The 17,955-nt window shown below is 38.9% G+C and overlaps 2 protein-coding genes and 1 non-coding gene across 5 annotated transcripts in view; all 3 read right to left on the reverse strand.

The window, feature by feature from the left end:
- Positions 1–9: 9 nt before the first annotated feature.
- Positions 10–5,237, reverse strand: tdo2a (tryptophan 2,3-dioxygenase a). The gene is made up of 11 exons (XM_030774795.1): positions 5,145–5,237; positions 4,925–5,018; positions 4,068–4,158; positions 3,770–3,840; positions 3,476–3,603; positions 2,590–2,776; positions 2,235–2,342; positions 1,847–1,958; positions 1,276–1,413; positions 986–1,076; positions 10–701 (listed from the first exon to the last, which is right to left on the reverse strand). The coding sequence occupies exons 1-11, from the start codon at positions 5,177–5,179 to the stop codon at positions 548–550; spliced, it is 1,209 nt and encodes a 402-aa protein (XP_030630655.1). The 5' UTR covers positions 5,180–5,237; the 3' UTR covers positions 10–547.
- A 6,260-nt stretch (positions 5,238–11,497) lies between these two features.
- On the reverse strand, positions 11,498–11,569 carry trnat-cgu (transfer RNA threonine (anticodon CGU)). Its single transcript has one exon. It is a non-coding gene; the product is annotated as a tRNA-Thr (tRNA).
- Positions 11,570–16,271: 4,702 nt separating this feature from the next.
- LOC115807722 (teneurin-3) overlaps positions 16,272–17,955 on the reverse strand; it is a 76,025-nt gene continuing 74,341 nt past the window's right edge. For all 3 annotated transcript variants that reach the window (XM_030768858.1, XM_030768849.1, XM_030768866.1), the window contains one exon: positions 16,272–17,024. In XM_030768858.1, the coding sequence (XP_030624718.1) occupies positions 16,272–17,024 (753 nt within the window). The remainder of the gene's footprint in view (positions 17,025–17,955) is intronic.

Raw genomic sequence — 17,955 nt, forward strand, 5'->3', positions numbered from 1 at the left:
ACTCATCCATCCTTTTTTTTTTTTTTTATTGTACTCATCCATTTAAGAATGACCAGTCTCACAGTTAACCTTAGCAGATACATGCTTTTAGACCACAGATCTTCAGTACAAAGAAACATTGATTATTTTGAATTGTTTCACATATAAAAATTTCAGTTTTGCACATTTACTTATATATACAAATGATTTTCTCAGCTACTTTCATGTACATAATTACATAAACAGAATATATTCAAGTGATTCTGGGTTCACATACCAGTGAATTTGGTGCTTTAGGTAGAGCTTATGATAATGGGTTTATGAGACAGTGTGCTTGCTCTAGGTACAGCTGTTGTGTGATCAGTCAAGACCATGACAAACTTAAGATATGTTGACCCATGAAAGAGTGGCCAAAGTACCCTCTGACACGTCATACTGTTAAAATGTAATGAAACTTATGAGCCAAAATATGACACAGCTTTTTTTCCTCAGATGAAAAGGAGTAAAGAGGTTTTGATGGACTGAAGAAAACTAGCACACCATCCACTGCCCCTCCCCAGTGTGCTGTCTAGTCAGAGTCATCACTGCTGAAGTAGGAGCTGTCACAGCACTCCGCTGTGTACAGGAAAGGGTGTTCGTTTGGACTTAGCTTGGGCACCCAATCGCGTGGCACCAGGAACGTTGCCAGGTTAAACAGATCCACAAACACTTTGTAGCGATCACTGTAAATAAAATGATTAAAAACAAATGGTTAGACTAATTATGTGAAGTACACAGAAGCTAATAAGATAAAGAATGGGTCATTAAAAATGTTATGAGATGTGGCAGTCTTAATAAAGTGAGATAAAAATAAAAACATGTCCATAACGTATTAAAATATACAAAAGGTGAAAGCCTCACCCGGTGATCAGGGTTCAGATTCCCAGACACGTGAGCTTGTTTGTGCTTACCAAAACCATGGTCATGTCGTATATGTGAATGCAGGTCAAAGCTCTAGCTTATTTACCTGACTGTAGAACGGAGATAAAGGTAGCCTGATGAACCTCCTGTCCCCGTCTTACTGCCAATCATCCTGTGCACCATGCAAACATGGTTGTCTAGGAAAGAGTTGGGGGGAAAAAAGCTCAATTTGACACATACATTCACGTTTATGAGTTGCTGCGGACCAAAATTACTTTGAAGATAGTTGGGGGAAAAAAGCTAATATTGATAGCTACAAAATACTGCATAACATTAACAAAATGTAGTTGAAGACACAGAGATGCTCATATCTGATCTCAGACAGCATTAACTTACATCTCCATTTAGTCATGAAGGTGTCAATGTCCATCAGAGATGTCAGCAGCTGGAAGGGCACCTGGAAACGAGGCTCCTCTCGGTAAAAGTAAATCATCAAAGCTCCTTGGAGAGCTTTATAAGACAGCCGTCTCTCACCTGTGTAGAAACAGATGAGGGGGCAAGAGTTATGGCATGCACTGGGACTTGATCCTCATTGGAATGCAATTGCACTGTAACTCACAGGTTCATGCAGCTGGATGCTTAGGAAAAGTTAAGTACAGCAGGATGAGAGTGAAATGTTCATATGTCAAAATTGCAAATATGCAAATATTTTGGTCATGTTAAGTTTGTCTGGATTTAACCATGCTTTTCAGGTCAGGAAAATAAGAACATGCAAGTACAGGGTTATTTGAGAACAGGAAATATTGCACACTACTCTCTCCGGTATTTTCTACTGCTACCTCTGGAGCTTTTGGCAAAACCTCAAAAGTTAAAGTTTTATCACTGGCCCAAGCCTGTGTCTCTGGAATAAAGCAGTGTTTGAAAAGGTAATGAGGTCATTAGTGAGTGATAAAGAAGACCTTTGCACCTTTGCTCAAAAGATGTTCATGTCGCTTCTCATCAAACAGGGACACAAACAGATCCTTCTGTTTATTCAGTTCATCCATCTTCTCCTCTTTGAACTCAGAGTCTGGCATTTTCTGAACAGGAAAAAAACAAACTGTAAACAGCTCTTGTAGCACTCTCCATTATTTTAAAGTTAAAATCTTTCAACAAAGCTGTTCTGCCACTTTGAAACAATAAGAGTTTTTGAGCAATCATGGGTATAAAATGAAACTAAATGTGTGTGGATAAATCAGTGAACATGCGCGGTTTATGGAACCAGTCACTAAACAGCAGTGAATCTTACAGATTCTGACTTTCAGCTCTGAATGGTTGATAAAACACAATCCTCTACTGATGCTGAGCATACTAACCTCAGTTGCCTCTCTCTCTTTTCGAATGCCTTCAAAAATATTTGTTTGCAGTTTCCCCCAAAAGTTGAATCCATCCTCTTCAAGGCCTGGGGTTCTCTCCAGCCATTTCTAGATAGTAAAGTAACGTGAGTGACAACAGGCATAATCACTGATTGTAAAAAACAGTTCCTTGCGGTTCTTTTTTAGTCTAACCATGCAATATTTGCTCAAATGTGACTTACATGCTCTTAAAAATGCAAGACAAGACATGCTGTTTTGTTTACAGACTTTGAATATACAGAGACAACAACGTTCACAAGTAAAAAGCAGTACTGAATTTCATCACCTAGATGGCATTGTGAACATAGTTATGTACCTCCACTAACTGTAACAGTGTGGGTTCTTGTTCTGAGCGTAGCAGCAGTTCACTCTCTTGACCTTTGAAATTGTCACGGTAATGCCGTCGGTTATAGGGAACCCTCCCACTGTCACAAACTCCAATCTTATTCTCCAACAAACGAAACTGCAGGCTCTGGAACCCTGAGGCTGGTGAGAGGTATTCTCTGCATGATCACACAAAAACGTACGTGAGTCAAAGAGTGTGGGGGAAATTTTTCTATATGGAAGAGAGCTGCTAAGGCTCTGAAGAATCAACCAGTATAGATATTATGAATCAGACTGTATTACATGTGCATGGGAGAAGCACACCTCAGAGATGAAGCACAGAAGTTAAAGAGTGCAGAGCTTTTCATACAGTGAGACAAATGTCCAAGGACATCTGTGGGGGTTTACAAGATAACCCTTCTCATGGAACCCAGGATACTGGGTGTTTGCTCCCCGAGTGGAACAGACACACAGTTCACTCACAGGCCTTTTCCTCTATATGATAAATGTTCATTGTTCTGACACAGAGATACGTTTTGCAGCACATAGTAATTAAGCAAGCACAGGTCCCTACAATATTAATACCTCATCATGACAGTATCCATGAGGTACAGTTTCCCTCAAAAAGTTACAATCTTAATGCAGAGCAATATTTTCCCACTAGAGGGTACAGGTCCTTATTAGGAATGAACAAAGTGATATGCACTGAGCTGTATAGTGTTCAAGCTGCCCTTTCATAATAGATCTCTTTGACCTTGTTTTTTTCATGCGAGACATGCACACTATTGCATACAATGCAGAATGCTAAAAAGAGATGGATCCATCTTACTCTACTGATGTTTGAAAACATTATATTTGATTTAAGAGTCTCCCCTCACCTGAAGTCGTAGAAATCTAAGGCTGTCATAGTTTCCAGTACAGCAAACTGGTCAACCAGTAGTCTGAGTACCATCACAATCCTGTGGATACGAGTGTTGACTTTCAGCATGTTGCGTTCATCACGGACCTTATGAAGTAATTCAGAAACATGGTGAGAGAAAAGACTATATATGTATGAGCTGAAGCCATACTGATATTACAAAAACGTAACAAAGGCATGTCTACGAGTGAGTAGTGTTTGTGTGTTTGTGTGTGTGTGCGTGTGTGTCTGTGTGTTTGGGTTGTATCCTCACATGTCCACTGATGAAGATCTCTCTGACTGAGTCCAGTTCCCACAGGATCTGCTTAAACCAGAGCTCATAAGCTGAAGACAAGATTTTGAAAGAAAAATATTTTCAATAACTAATTCTACATGATGTGGGCTGATATTTCCTTTTTTATTAAAAGTTTCATAAATCCAGTGCATGTGTGTTGTTCATATTCAAATGTCAACAGTACCATTTGAAAAAAAAGTGTATATGTAAAATAAATGTGAAATTAAATTACTCTTTAGGGCCATTGGTCAGGTGTATGTGTGTGTCCATGTTTTACCTTGATGAGTGACAATAAACAAATGTTCATCATGGATTTTGTTTCCCTTCAATTCACTCTGAAGCAACTGTGATGTCACAATCTTGTCCAGCTGCCATTTACAAAGCAAATAAAAAGACTTTTAGAAAAAGTGCAGAGTTAGGGGAATTAAAAGAACATTCTCCACCCCTAGTCTGTGTAAGTAATATACACAATTTAGTTATAAGGTTTCGTTGAAAAGATAAACCAAAGCACTGGTATTAGGTAGGATAAGATTAGAATTTAGAAATGCAATGCCAACTGGTGTATTTCTTCTTTTTTCCTTTTCATACTTCATATTGGATCATTCATCAAGCTCATAAAGCTTCAAAGCCACTAAAACTCTCTCCAGCAGTGAAACTAGCTATCTTCACATCAGTCATCCAGGCAAGCATATGCATCTGTGATTAATTTTTCACTGATGTTCTAAGTACTTCCATGGGCCCTGTACTGTGGTGTGCTGAACTTCTTGAAAACCAATCCATGTCACAAAACAAACACTTAGAATAGAACACAGTCATGTGCCAACAGGGAATTCAGATAGGACACACATTGGATTAAAATGAGTACATTCATTGGCAGTGCCAAGTTCTTCCTGGGTGCAACTCTTACAAATGTAATGTTTTAGAAGCAGAGCACATGACTATTTGTTTACAACCACACATTTCCACGACACTGAAACAGTTATTAATATCAAAGTCAGACTGAACAATACAGTTTTTTTGTCTGTCAGTTTGTCCGTCTGTCCATCTGTCTGTCTGTGTGTCTGTTTGTTTGTTTGTGGGTGGAGGGCATTTTAGTTTATTTCCATTGACTTTTAGAAGTATGGTTAATATTACCTGCAAGTAGTCTCCATAGATAATGCCTCCTTTGCTGGCCTTGTTGGTCCCTTCCTGTGAGTCATCCACCTCTTCATCCAGCTTGTTTATTAGCCTATTGTTGCAAACACACAAACAAATGACTAAAAACATACAGATGCTCAAACATGGCCACCTTTGTTTTAACGCAACACATTGAGCTGCTAAAAAGTAAAAATGTTTCCATGACAAAAGTACGCACTGGTGTCGCCTCTGAAAGTAAGGGCATCCACTCATGGTTGAAGATCCCTGGCAACAAAAGATGCTTTTCTTTCCCTCCTCCTCCACTCAGACTAACCTTTCCTCCATTTGAGCTGCCATTTAAAGGTTCCTGTTGAGTGGAAAGTGACCAATCAAGCTTAGAGCCAGCCCACCTCTTTCCCAGTGTCATTTTGTGGATGTTTTTTTTTCTAATGAACACAGTGTACTTTGAAATCTGTTAAGCGCATGGCAAAATTTGAAAACAATTTAGAACTGACAGTTTGGAAGCTAGAGAGATGATAAACCACCTAAACACAAACTTGTTTTGTTTATATTTGCATTAGTTTTTTTCCTTGTTGTTGTTGTTATTGTTTTTTTTTTTTTTTTCAGAAGATCAGTTTGCGGGTGTCAGCCTCCTATAACTTAATTAAGAGAGGTTCTTGTTTTTGGAAACGAAGCACAGAGGAAAGAAACACTCACTGTCCACTTTAATAGAAACACACACCTAGGACCTACACTCACCAGTCACTTTATGAGGTAGACTATGTATGTTTACAATTACAGACTGTAGCCCAAGGCTGAAGGGCTAGAAAACGGCAAAAACAAAGTTTGTAAGTCACAAAACACATATTTTATATGCTCAAAAACACTTCCCAAATATATGTTGACTGACATCTTTTTCAGACAATGTTGAGCTCAAACTACACAGCAATTAAACTGCTTAGCAATGTAAGTCCAGTGATTGGGGCCATGAGATTCTGTGAACAAGTTCAGTTGCAGATGAAAACTCAGCTGAAAATTGGTCAGGTCGTGTTAACTCCCTGGTTCACTTACTAGATAGGGCCCGTTACTCTGGGAATTACAGCAGAGACTGCTCCTTTGGTATCATGGTGCGGTACAGTGGAAGCTGCATTCCAGTTGTGGAGTTGAGCTCAAATTCAAATGTATTAGTTCAGATGTTGTGTGAGGAGGCAGGGGAAACTAGTTTGTAATCAACTCATAAGCCACATCAACAGAGTGTGCAATATTTGATGAGTATTCTTGTTTCTGTGTACGCTGTGTAATGTGCTAAATATTGGCTGACTGCTGCTTGCCAATTCGATGCCATTTTAAATCGGTTTAGCCGAGTGGTTTACAAGCTACTTCACGTTTTGGCACGCGTGTCCCAAGGTGGTTATGCTAGTTGTTTTGAAATAAATGGCAAAAACATTTTGCCAGAGGATGTAGGCCGAGCAAATGAGGATTTCAAAGCACAGAAATATTCAATGCTTCAGTGACACCCTGCGTCTATGAGAAAGTTTAAAAATATTCAATACATCAGATATGCCCTATATCCAGAACCATGGTTATGTAATGCCATCATGCTGAAACTAAGTTTTGTCCACTTTAGTTACATAACATCCACCTCTCTGTCAGTTCTTCCTTAACTGACCTGATAAATATTCTAGATTTGAGCTGTACAACTCATCAGATTTGGAGAATCAATGCTTAAATATTTGCATCAGGGTTAATTTGTAACTTAAACAAACGTAATGGAGGGCCAAATGAACTTTCATTCTGGGGTAGCCCTTTCTTTTCTCAGGAAACACTTTATGCTCAAATGAACCTGCCAAATACACATTGTGCCTAGGCAAGGACATTGTCCCTCTGGAAGAGAGACTTTTTGTGCTGCAAGAAGGCTTTTAGACAACCAGATTTACAGATAAACTCAGGTTAAAACTTCCCACATTCCTCCCTCTAGGCAGAGACAACCTCAAAAGGACAGCAGCACCCCTGTTTCCAAATCAGTTAAAAAACAAAACAAAACAAAAAAAAAACAGACACCCTGCTAACCCCCAGCTCAGCTCAGCTCAGCTCAGGCCAGTGCAGCTGTGTGTGCCTGTAAACCGTCATCTAGTCTATCCTTTCTGTCCTGCTTGTCTCTGTGAAGAATTGGCCCGGTTTCACATCTTCATAAGATCCATGATGCTAAAACGTCGACACGAAATTCCGCTCGCATTCTCCTAAAATTAACCTCAGTAACTCTGGTCTCTGTCACCTGAACGTGGATTACCCTGCTCTTGTTCTCCCTTTCCTCTCCTACTTTCACTCCCATTACTGTGGGTAACTCCACTAGAGCTTCACTCAGAGAGCTCCTTTTGGTTAAGCATGCCTGTGGTGGGGACCGCTCCCCTAGGACAAGTGAATGTAGCATCCATGTTTAGAGTTAGTGAACGCAGCCCTAGGCCTGACTCCTCCTCCAGCCAATTTCCTAATCAGGGCCAGACTGTTTAAAGCGCCTGTCAGAATGTGCTCACCCTTTTGCTCTTGTCCTCTGTCTTTGCTGTGGCTTGTTGTGTTTGGAGTTCCAGTGTAGATTCCTTGATTTGACCTGTTGGCTGAGCATGTTTTGTATTTGAGCCCCTGTAGAACCCAATAATGTAATAACTTCCTGATAATGTAATAAAAATCTCCACTTAACTCCATCAAAAATGTAATAAAACTTGATAATGTAATAACCTCCAAATAATGTAATAAAATGTCTTAATCAATAATGAAATAGTCTCTGTACCAATAATGCAATAGATTTATTACATTAATGATTATTACATTATTGGTTAAGACATTCAGTTACATTATTGGAAAGTTATTACATTATCAGGTTTTATTACATTTTTAATGGAGTTAGGTGGAGATTTTTATTACATTATCAGGAAGTTATTACATTATTGGGTTCTACAACCCCCAAGGTATGCATCCTATATAATATAGCCCATTATATTAATGGGCAAGAGCCTTAAACTAATGACATTGTCTATTTTAGTTGCCCTGCCCACCCTGAGGTGATCTTGTGTGTCAGTACCCCATACCAGAGGTGGTTCACCTGCTGCTGTTTAGCCATTGCCACTGTTGTTTTACCATTGCTGTTTTGTTCCTTATTGTTTTGTTTTGCCTTAGGTTCGTTTGAGCTGTTATTCCTTTGCCTGCATTGCTAAATCTACTGGGTTGTGTATTTGTTGGATTCTTTCTGTATTAGTTCCTTTTCTTTTCAGTGAACAGAGTGCCATATTGTTGGAAGGTTAGGCACCCATGGTGAGGTCCCTACACTTGGTGCATGTGAGTAAAGGCACTGGGACATGAATATAGATTACACTTTTTTTTTTGCTGTGAGATTGCTGTGGTGAGTAAGTGGTAGCACCCCTGGGCACCCCTCAGTGTAGTCTGCCTCTCCCCAAGTGGCCTCAGTTCAGTTTTCTTAGTTTTGCTTAGTTCATGTTGGACTGGCAGTTTAGATATCTTAGGGTTCAATAGTTTTAGATGTTGTGTTAAGGACCTACTAAATTTGTAATAAAGTGTTGTGTTTATTCCCCTTATTCTCAGGTCTCAGAACTTTCATTTGGCTTTTTATGTTTTTTCCTCCCCAGCATCTCCAGTCCCTGCCTATGTGATTCATCTGATCATTTCAATAAAACATTTGGTTTATTCTGAGAACACATCTCTGTCTTGTATCAATAATGAGTCTGTGTCCCTTGTCCATTTCCAAAACAATACTCAAGGTTCTCTGTCTTGTATCAGTAATGAGTGCCTTATCCATTCCCAAACAATACTCATGGTTCTTGGGACAGTATTTCTTGGGGTAATTCCGCAGGTTGTGTAGTCGGCCTTTTCCCCATTCTCCTGTTATTGCCCTTACCACATAAGTAATAATACATGCATAAAGGTATCATTCTGATACTGTGGTGATCCAGAAACTTTGAATTCAGTACTCCTTGAAAACTAAGAGTATTATCTTATTTGCTACGTTAATGCTATCATTTTAATGTATGTTAACACTAATGAAGAGCTATTTTGAACAATTTCCGGGTTCATTCTTCAGAATGCTGAGCGATAGAGTTTTCCAGATTAACTGTATCTTAATTGGGTTCAGATTCTTAAACAAGCTTATGGTATAGCTAAGTGTTATTATTCAGTCTAATATTCACAGTGAACCATTGACCACAATTTATCTATAACCATGGTACAACACATCAGCGCTCATTATCAATGTTCTTCTTAAATCATGTTCTCTTGTGTGATCATCCTGTGAAGCTAAATGTTCTTTAAAGTTACTGACTGAAGTTGAGAGTTTTTGTGTGTGTGTGTGTGTGTGTGTGTGTGTGTGTGTGTGTGTGTGTGTGTGTGTGTGTGTGTGTGTGTGTGTGTGTGTGCGCATGCATGCGTGCGTGTGTGTGTGTGTGTGTGTGTGTGTGTGTGTGTGGAGAGAGCCTGTATATAATAGCGCTAACAAAATAGCTCTACCAAATAATGGTGGCATTTCACCAGGGAAAAATATGGAATTCATCTGATAACTGAAGCAATATCCAGTTAATAAGTAAGAGGACCCATTTCAGCAGAGCTCATTTTACAGTCATTTAATTACCAAGAGGACCAGTAACCAGATGAACTCCAAACTCTAATCCTAACCTGTTTAAAGGCAATAAATTAATTCTTAGGAGAAATGATTGTGTAGTTTTAGACATTTAAATTACATCACATACTTTAATATATACCAAAATGTCTGTTCAAGGTCCCCAGACAAGTTTGGGAATATATATGTTGAAGCAGTTCTTTAACTCTGTACTGACCCAGAATTTTAAATACATAGATAAATTATTCCACAAAATGTAAAAGGAAAGTTAAAAACATTGGCTTTGAAATATGTTCAAGACCATATTTAGTTCTAATAGTCCTAATCTAAAGGATATCTCAGCTCTTATACCACATCAATAAAGGATATCTCAGCTCTTATACCACATCAGTAAAGGATATCTCAGCTCTTATACCACATCAATAAAGGATATCTCAGCTCCTTTACCTGTCGGGCGGGCACGATACAGCTTTCAAAAAGAAAAGGACGTTTATTAACCTTTTGTGTTCCTTAGTAATTAAAGTTGCAGTTGTGTAAACTCTCCACCTCTTTTCACCCTTCTTCTACCTCTTTCTATCATTCTCACTCAGCCTCTCTATCCCCATCCCCTTTGATCCCAGTTCTCTCTTTTATGGCCCAGACCTCCCTGTGTTCAGGACCGACGCACACCAAAACAGAAACCCCTCCTTCTAACATCTAACAGACACCAGGCTCGATGTTTTAGTGCAGATACCCCAGACCACTTGGTCAAATGCTGATAACGTTTAATTGCGAGGGAGACTAGATCACTTCAGGAGGTTAGTTCCTGGTGAGAATGGAATTCGGACCATGCCACAGACCCCATCTGCATTGCTCCACTTGGGCACAAACTATGTAAGACAAAAGGAATATTAAACTAACCATATGGCATTATCAAATAAGTATGCGTATCAAGCCATAGCCATTCCTGTAGTCATAAAAGCGCGGTAGGACTTATAAATAACCAGGAGCCAAGACACGAGCACCTAATTTTATGACCATCGGAGTAACTGTGCTGTTTGATAAAGAAACCATATTTGGTCTTGTTCGGAAGCATAAAATGCGGCAGATACAAGTAAGCTAACGTAATTTTACGATACTTTAATGGGGAAAAGTTATGTAAAATTATTTCAGCTGAGTTCAAATTAATATTTCTAAATTTCAAGGAGTGTCTCCTCCCTTCAGGCAGAGACACCCTCAAAAGGATAGCAGCCACCCCCATCTGCATATCAGATAAAATGCTGGACTCCCTGCTATCCTTCAGTTCAATTATATTACGGTTCAGCTTTCGGTTCCGATACGCTACAGTTCGACAAAGTGTCAGTTGGGCTCCGGTTGTATCAGCGGTAACGTAAGTCCGTCCATTGTCCTGCTCGTCTCCACGAAGAATCGTCACAGGCTCCGCTACAGAAGATCCGCAATGTTAAAAGACTTTCCCGGCACCAACACAAAGTCTCGCTCATGGTCTCCTACTGCCAACATCTGTAATTCCGGTTTCTCATACCTGAACATGGCTGGGCCTGCTCTTCTTCTTCCTCATCCCTTTTCTCTCCTTCCCTCTTGTTTAAGTTTAAGTTACCGTAACTGCACACACACACTGTGAACAGTGAATTTGTCCTCTGCATTTAACCCATCCAACACACCAGTACACACACCAGATGCAGGAGCAGTGGGCAGCATTCCTTGCACCTGGGGAGCATTAGGGTTAAGTGCCTTGCTCAAGGGCACAACTGCAGATGTTGGGCCTGGGAATCGAATCGGCAACCCTCCAGTCATAAGCCCAGTTCTCTAACCTTTAGACCATGGCTGCCCGAAAGATGGGACCCTGGACATGTCGCCAGCCCATCATCCACACCGGGAATCGAAGCTATGAGAGTATGGCTCTACCCACCACGCCACCCCTGGGTTTTATAATATTAACTATCATTAACGGGCACACAAGATTTCCAAGGCACGGATGGGGATTGAACCCATGATCTTTGGTTTACGAGACCAACACCTTACCACTTAGCCACCATGTGTGTAAGTAACCACACTAGATAGAATGAGGATATTGTTATTGTCTACGGTTAGCTGTTTGTCTTCTTGTGAGTAGTTAAGATGCTGTTGTATGTGTGTGTTTGTAGTGCATATACCTTAATTCCACCTGATTTCCAATTTATTCAACATTACATTCATTCTGTATCGTTTGAGTTTGATCGTTGTAATAAACGTGTACGTTCGTGTTCCTACCCTTTGAGTACGTGGTAAATTATTTCCAAGTTACTGAATGTGGTGATTCAGGAACTTCGTTAGCTAGAGGTATTGAATTCGAAGAGTATTATTGTACTTGCTACTTTAATGCTGTTATTTATTATATGTACGGCTAATGAGGAGTTATTCTGAATAATTTCTAGGTTCAGTGTTCAGAGCTTTGAGCTATAAATAGAGTTTTTCAGAATATCTGTAATTTCACCGAGTTGAGGTTCTGAAATAAGGTTATGGTTACAGCTAAGTATTAAGTCTAAGTATACAGCTTACAGTATTAAGTCTAATGTTCACAGTGAACCATTAACCAGAATTTCCATATACCATTGGCACGACATACCACATCAATAAAGAATATCTCAGCTCTTATATAACATCAATAAAGAATATCTCAGCTCTTATATCACATCAGTAAAGGATATCTCAGCTCTTATATAACATCAATAAAGAATATCTTAGCTCTTATACCACATCATTAAAGGATATCTCAGCTCTTATATAACATCAATAAAGAATATCTCAGCTCTTATACCACATCAATAAAGAATATCTCAGCTCTTATATAACATCAATAAAGAATATCTCATCTCTTATATAACATCAATAAAGAATATTTCAGCTGTTATATCACATCAGTAAAGGATATCTCAGCTCTTATACCATATCAATGAAGGATATCTCAGCTCTTATGCCATATCAATGAAGGATATCTCAGCTCTCATACTACATCAACGAGCTACACAATGAAAGAGAAAAAAGGAAAGAATGTAATCCAGTCCCAGTCATTCATCCTTCATCAGTGTTTCTAAACCTTCAGTGGTCTCCTACTTCAAGTAGCCATTCTTCGCTCCATAATCTGAACCAATGAGCAGAGATCCCAACCCAGGAAATCACAAAGTCAGCAATCATACTGTGATTTCATGGATCTAATGGTTTTTGATAACTAAAAACTCACAGTAAAACACAGCATGGCTGTTTGAGCAGAAAATTTACTAGAAGTTTGATTCACTTCCAGAAAAATATGATGATGATGATGATGATGATGATGATGATGATTAGCCTAGTTTTATGACTGTAGAGTTTTACCATGAGTATTTTATGTAGCACTGTTTTATGTTTGCTATTCATGGACTTACATTATTGCTCAATAAGACACTGGTCTGCTATTTTTGCTAATATCTAATCGGATTAAATTTCACCTTAATTTACCAACCAAAGGGATGTTCACCATACTCGGCTGTCAAAAGAGGGAGACAAAGCACAACATTGTAAGTCGGGGCTTCCAGAGCAAAATTCTGCTACTCTTTCATTCTGTCCACACAGAATATAATAAGTTTTATAGTGTACAAAATTTATCATCAAGCAAAGGTTTATATCATCAAGCACAGGTTTTTTTTTTCTTCTTCTGCATATTTTCATTTTTTATTATGGCATAAAGAATGTTAAAAAGAGAAAGAAATTCACAAATTCAGCCTTATTATTGATAACATTTATAACACTTTTGGTTTTGGCTCATTACTATACATTTCATGCTATGTCCACTACTGGACCATATGGGGGAAGAAGGTTTAAAATCTTCAAAAGCTAAATTAGGGCACCTGGTAATTTTGAGTGCAGACTATGTCATTTTCCCCCTGATTAACAGACGTGGCTCTCAGAGATTGTAAAGGCACATTTTCTTGGCCTGTTTATACTCCTCCGTCTTTAATCAGCCACTCATCATTGCTGGCTCGGAAAGCAATTATTACAATCTAAATCAACTAAAAGTCAATGACAGTGCTGTTTCACAGTATGTCCCCCCTTCTGCCGTGTAGATGAAAGCATGTACATTTTTTAAGAGATTTACTCTCAGGAATTATGGGAATGTTACACAGCTGGGTGCTCCCAAACACAGAATAAAATTTAATTGTCACCATGCTGCAAATCTAACTTTTGACGGACAGGGAAACAATTTTAATGTCATTTCAAGATTAAGTATCTGTGAGACTTCTTTTTTGATGATAGGGGTTTTATTTTTTTCTCTCCTTTTTAATCTCTTTGCAAAATGTCTGCACTATTTAAGGCTAGATGACTCATAATTGAGCATTTATCTATACACATTCTTAAAAAATGATTAGCACAGCAATTTTAGCTAACATTAGAAGGGAGAGAATTATGAGAATACATGGTACGAAGAGAGAATACAGAATCTAAGGTATAATAAAACACACACTCCATATTTTTCTTATTGCAAGATTACAAAGCTAAGCAGTTGAATGTTCTGATATTTAAGCCAGCATAGATATACTTATAATGGTTGGCAGTATTTTTTTTTTTTTTTTTTTGATCCTCATTCATCGGCTATTGAGGAGACAAGAGTAATCAATCTGGACAAAAATATTTGTGCTTTTTAATCTGACTAGAAATCAGTCTCGCTTAAAGCAGTTGCTTGCTAGCTCTTCTACCACCAAAATATAGCATTTTGAAGATAAAATCATTGTTAAAATGATCTCATTCAGAAGAGGGAATGTTAAAGTGAAGATATAGCTTCAGAGGTTTTCATTCCTGTCAATAATGGCTTCTTTACATAAAAATATGTATATATACTTTTATACTTTTTTATAAATACTTTTGTTGTAGCAGCAGTTTAGAATTTACATACATACATTCCTCTGTCTGTCTGTCTCTTTGTCTCTCTCTCTCTCTCTCTCTCTCTCTCTCTCTCTCTCTCTCTCTTTCTTTCTTTCTTTATTTTTTTCCTATCCTTGTCTTGAACATAATTAAAGCTCTAGACCAGTGGTTCTCAATCGTGCTCCTTGGGGTCTCCTGCTCTGAGTATCTTCTATCTATCCTTGCTCCAAACACACCTGATTAGTGTGATTAACATGCTCTTGATTAAATCAGGTGTGCTCAGCCAATCAAAAGTGCCACTGATGAGTTCAGTCAGGTAGGCAAAGCAGGGAAAGATGGTACAAATACTTGCAGAGCAGGGGTCCCCCAGGAGCAGGATTGAGAACCACTCCTCCAGACAACATAAGAGCTACTCAGATGGTCTCTTATGGTCTTTATTTTGCAACTGCAGGGCCTCAAAAGTTTCGGTCTGATAGAATGACATTAGATTCGCGCTAGATTAGCTTATCAGTTTTTCCTTTGCTTCCTAATTCTAGATGATAGCAGGGCCTCATGTTGAAATGGCTGTCCACAGAACAGTATAATAAGTTGTTTTATTAAATAATTCATATTTATTTACTGATTATGCATATGCTTCTGGTCGACCGGACTAATGGTTGCCAATCAGAAATCCTCATAGGCGGTTTGCCTGTTCAGTCCATGAAAAGCTGATGCTGAAAGAACTTGATTTAAACTCTGATTAAAGAGCTGACATCATTGTGAAGGCTGGTTATATAAATCTATCTGTCCCAATTACAAACTGAAACTGGAGTTAAAATGATGAACTCCTCTGTTCACAGTGAAACATGACTCCTCTGTTCACAGTGAAACCTGACTTTTTCAGATCATTTACATTTTTTCTCACATTTTCAAATATAACAAAATCTGAGATTTTATCTTTTGCCTTTTATTTGCTCAGTATAAACATTTTACATAAATTGCATCTTCTGGAACTGTAACACAATGAAGAGATAACTTCAATTCATTAGAAAAAAGCAAGGAAATGTTCATTTACTATACATAAGTATATAGACATCTGCTGTAATTAATTTGTTTACTGTGCTCAGATTACATTTTTAATTTTTTGTTATTGTATGAGACTGTTAAAATATACTTGAAATGTGATTAATTTATTCTCAGGACTATAATTTATAATGTAAACAATAAAACCTGGGAATTGGAAAATTGAGTGTGAACAACATTATTATTAGAGCAGCGCTGAGAGAAGGTGGTCTGTTCGAATCACTGTACATTGCTTCAAATCACCTTCAAAAGTGCAGTACAAAATCTTTAATACTGTAGAGGAAAAACATTCAAAAACAAATGAAATACTTTCAGGGACACTTGTGTATGAGAACCACCTGTTTTAATACATAGTATTTCTGTTGAAGCACAGAAATATATATGTTTGTAAACATTTAATATTTTCCAACTCTTCTTTAAATTATGCATTGCTTCAAATCATATATTTATGGGGGTTAAGTAAAATAAATAAATAAAAAAAATAAGTAAATAAATACATAAATAAACTTATAAGAAGACTTGACTCTATTTCTGGTATCTGTGTTGACAAACTTTACTGTATGATCTTCTTGTGCTCCACAGTAAAAGCCTTGGAAAGGCTTTGAATTGTGCATTGAAGTCAACACCCTGTCAAGCCACAACGCACAGCGTTGTTTAAAGGTTTTATTCTACCCTCATCAGAACAGAGAATTTCTCCCATAACTGATTTTATTAACTATGTCTTGCTAACTTTACCTTGATATCTCTCCAACCTTTTCAAACCTGTTGTAAGTGAGGAGTCTTCCAAAGAGTGAAGTGTTTTCGCTACCTCTTCCCAATTTCATTTTGCCGGAGGAATTGTATATTATTAGCGCTGTCAGCTAGTTCAGGGTACTGTTCCACTGACAACACATAGTATCCATCATATCCCTGTACTCTTCCTGTACTGAGCAGTTGCCTCTTTTCCCCTTCTGTCCACAGACGGGCACCTTCCTCCCCATCCTGTACCCGCTGCTGCTCACGTGTCCATGCATGTGACAGCGCCTTCTGTCGGGCCTGCTCAAGAACACGAGCCCGCTCCTCATCCAGTGTAGTCCCATAGCGCACATGAAGTGTCAGCCTGCTGCGGCTCAACTCCACGTCAGCAAAGCGGCGTGTGTGCCCACCCACCACAGCAGTAGACTGTGATACAGTAACATTAACACCATTCTCCAGGACCTTCTTTCCACTTGTTAGCCGCAGGGTGGCCAAGTCCACCTCAGGTGTGCTTGCTTTGACAAAGAAATATGTGTCGTAGCCATTCAAGTTGAAGTGGACATCCTTCAAGTAGAGGGCACCATTGAGAATGGCTGCAACCTTGACGCAGTCCTCACTGGCCAGACTCAAGGCACGGGTAACCACAACACCCTTGTAGAGGGCCAGCATGACTCCTCGGCCAATTACAGACTCACTAGAGGCAAACCACAGCCAAGGTTTCTCTAGCTTTTGGTACTGGCCAAACTGGACATGTTGCAGGCGTTCGAACATCAGAAAGGCCCGGGTTTGTCGGTTGACTTCTTGCTGAATGCCATACATAGACTGAAAAGAAATTAAATATCTGTGAGATCAGGGCTGATATTCAGAAAACGTTTGATTTACTCCCATGAGCTGCACTGAACGGACTTCTGGCATAAAATCAATACTGCATAGGGGGCGTTCAAGAAAGGAAATGAGAAATAAAATTCTGATGGTCTTTCTCAGGGTAATTTTGCAATATTTGAAGCAGTAAAATGGTTGTCAGTGTCGATTTATTTCACTCATTTTGCCAAAATGATGTGATGTCACATCAAAAAATATTAAGACAGATTCAAATTTATTCTCTGCTGGGATATTTTTATGTGCGGCTGCCAGGAATCACAACATGGTGGTGACTTCAGTTCAAAGAACAGTTTCTGGCTGCAGTTTAAGTAATGTTCTCTAATGAAGTCTCTTACAGACTTTCTACCAAATCTATATATACAATATAACTGATCATATTTTCTTAAAAAAAAAAAAATTTTTATTCATACTTTATTAAACCCCTAGGGGAAATTGGGTCCCTGCACTTTAACCCATTTGAATGAGTGAACACACACACACACACATGCATACTGAAAGTAGTCAGCAATTAGCACATACACACTAGGAGGCAGTGAGCACACACACACCTGGAGCAGTGGGCAGCCACACAACCACAGCGCCCGGGGAGCAATTGGGGTTTAGATGCCTTGCTCAAATACATTTCAGCCATGCATATTGAGGGAGGGGAAAGCACTGTTCACCCAGCCCAGCCCAGCCCAGCCCAGTTTTTTTCCTGCCGGTCCAGGGAATCAAACTGGCAACCTTTTGGTCCCAAGCTCACTTCACTAATCTTTGGGGCCAACAGCTGCCCCAAGATAGGGCTCGCGCGGGATATATAAATCATTTATAATAGTCTACATCATATATAAGTACGGATTTCCTTAGTTTTGAGACAGGTCTTAAAATGTCT

Source organism: Chanos chanos, chromosome 1, assembly GCF_902362185.1.
Source record: "Chanos chanos chromosome 1, fChaCha1.1, whole genome shotgun sequence".
Classification (NCBI taxonomy): Eukaryota; Metazoa; Chordata; class Actinopteri; order Gonorynchiformes; family Chanidae; genus Chanos; species Chanos chanos.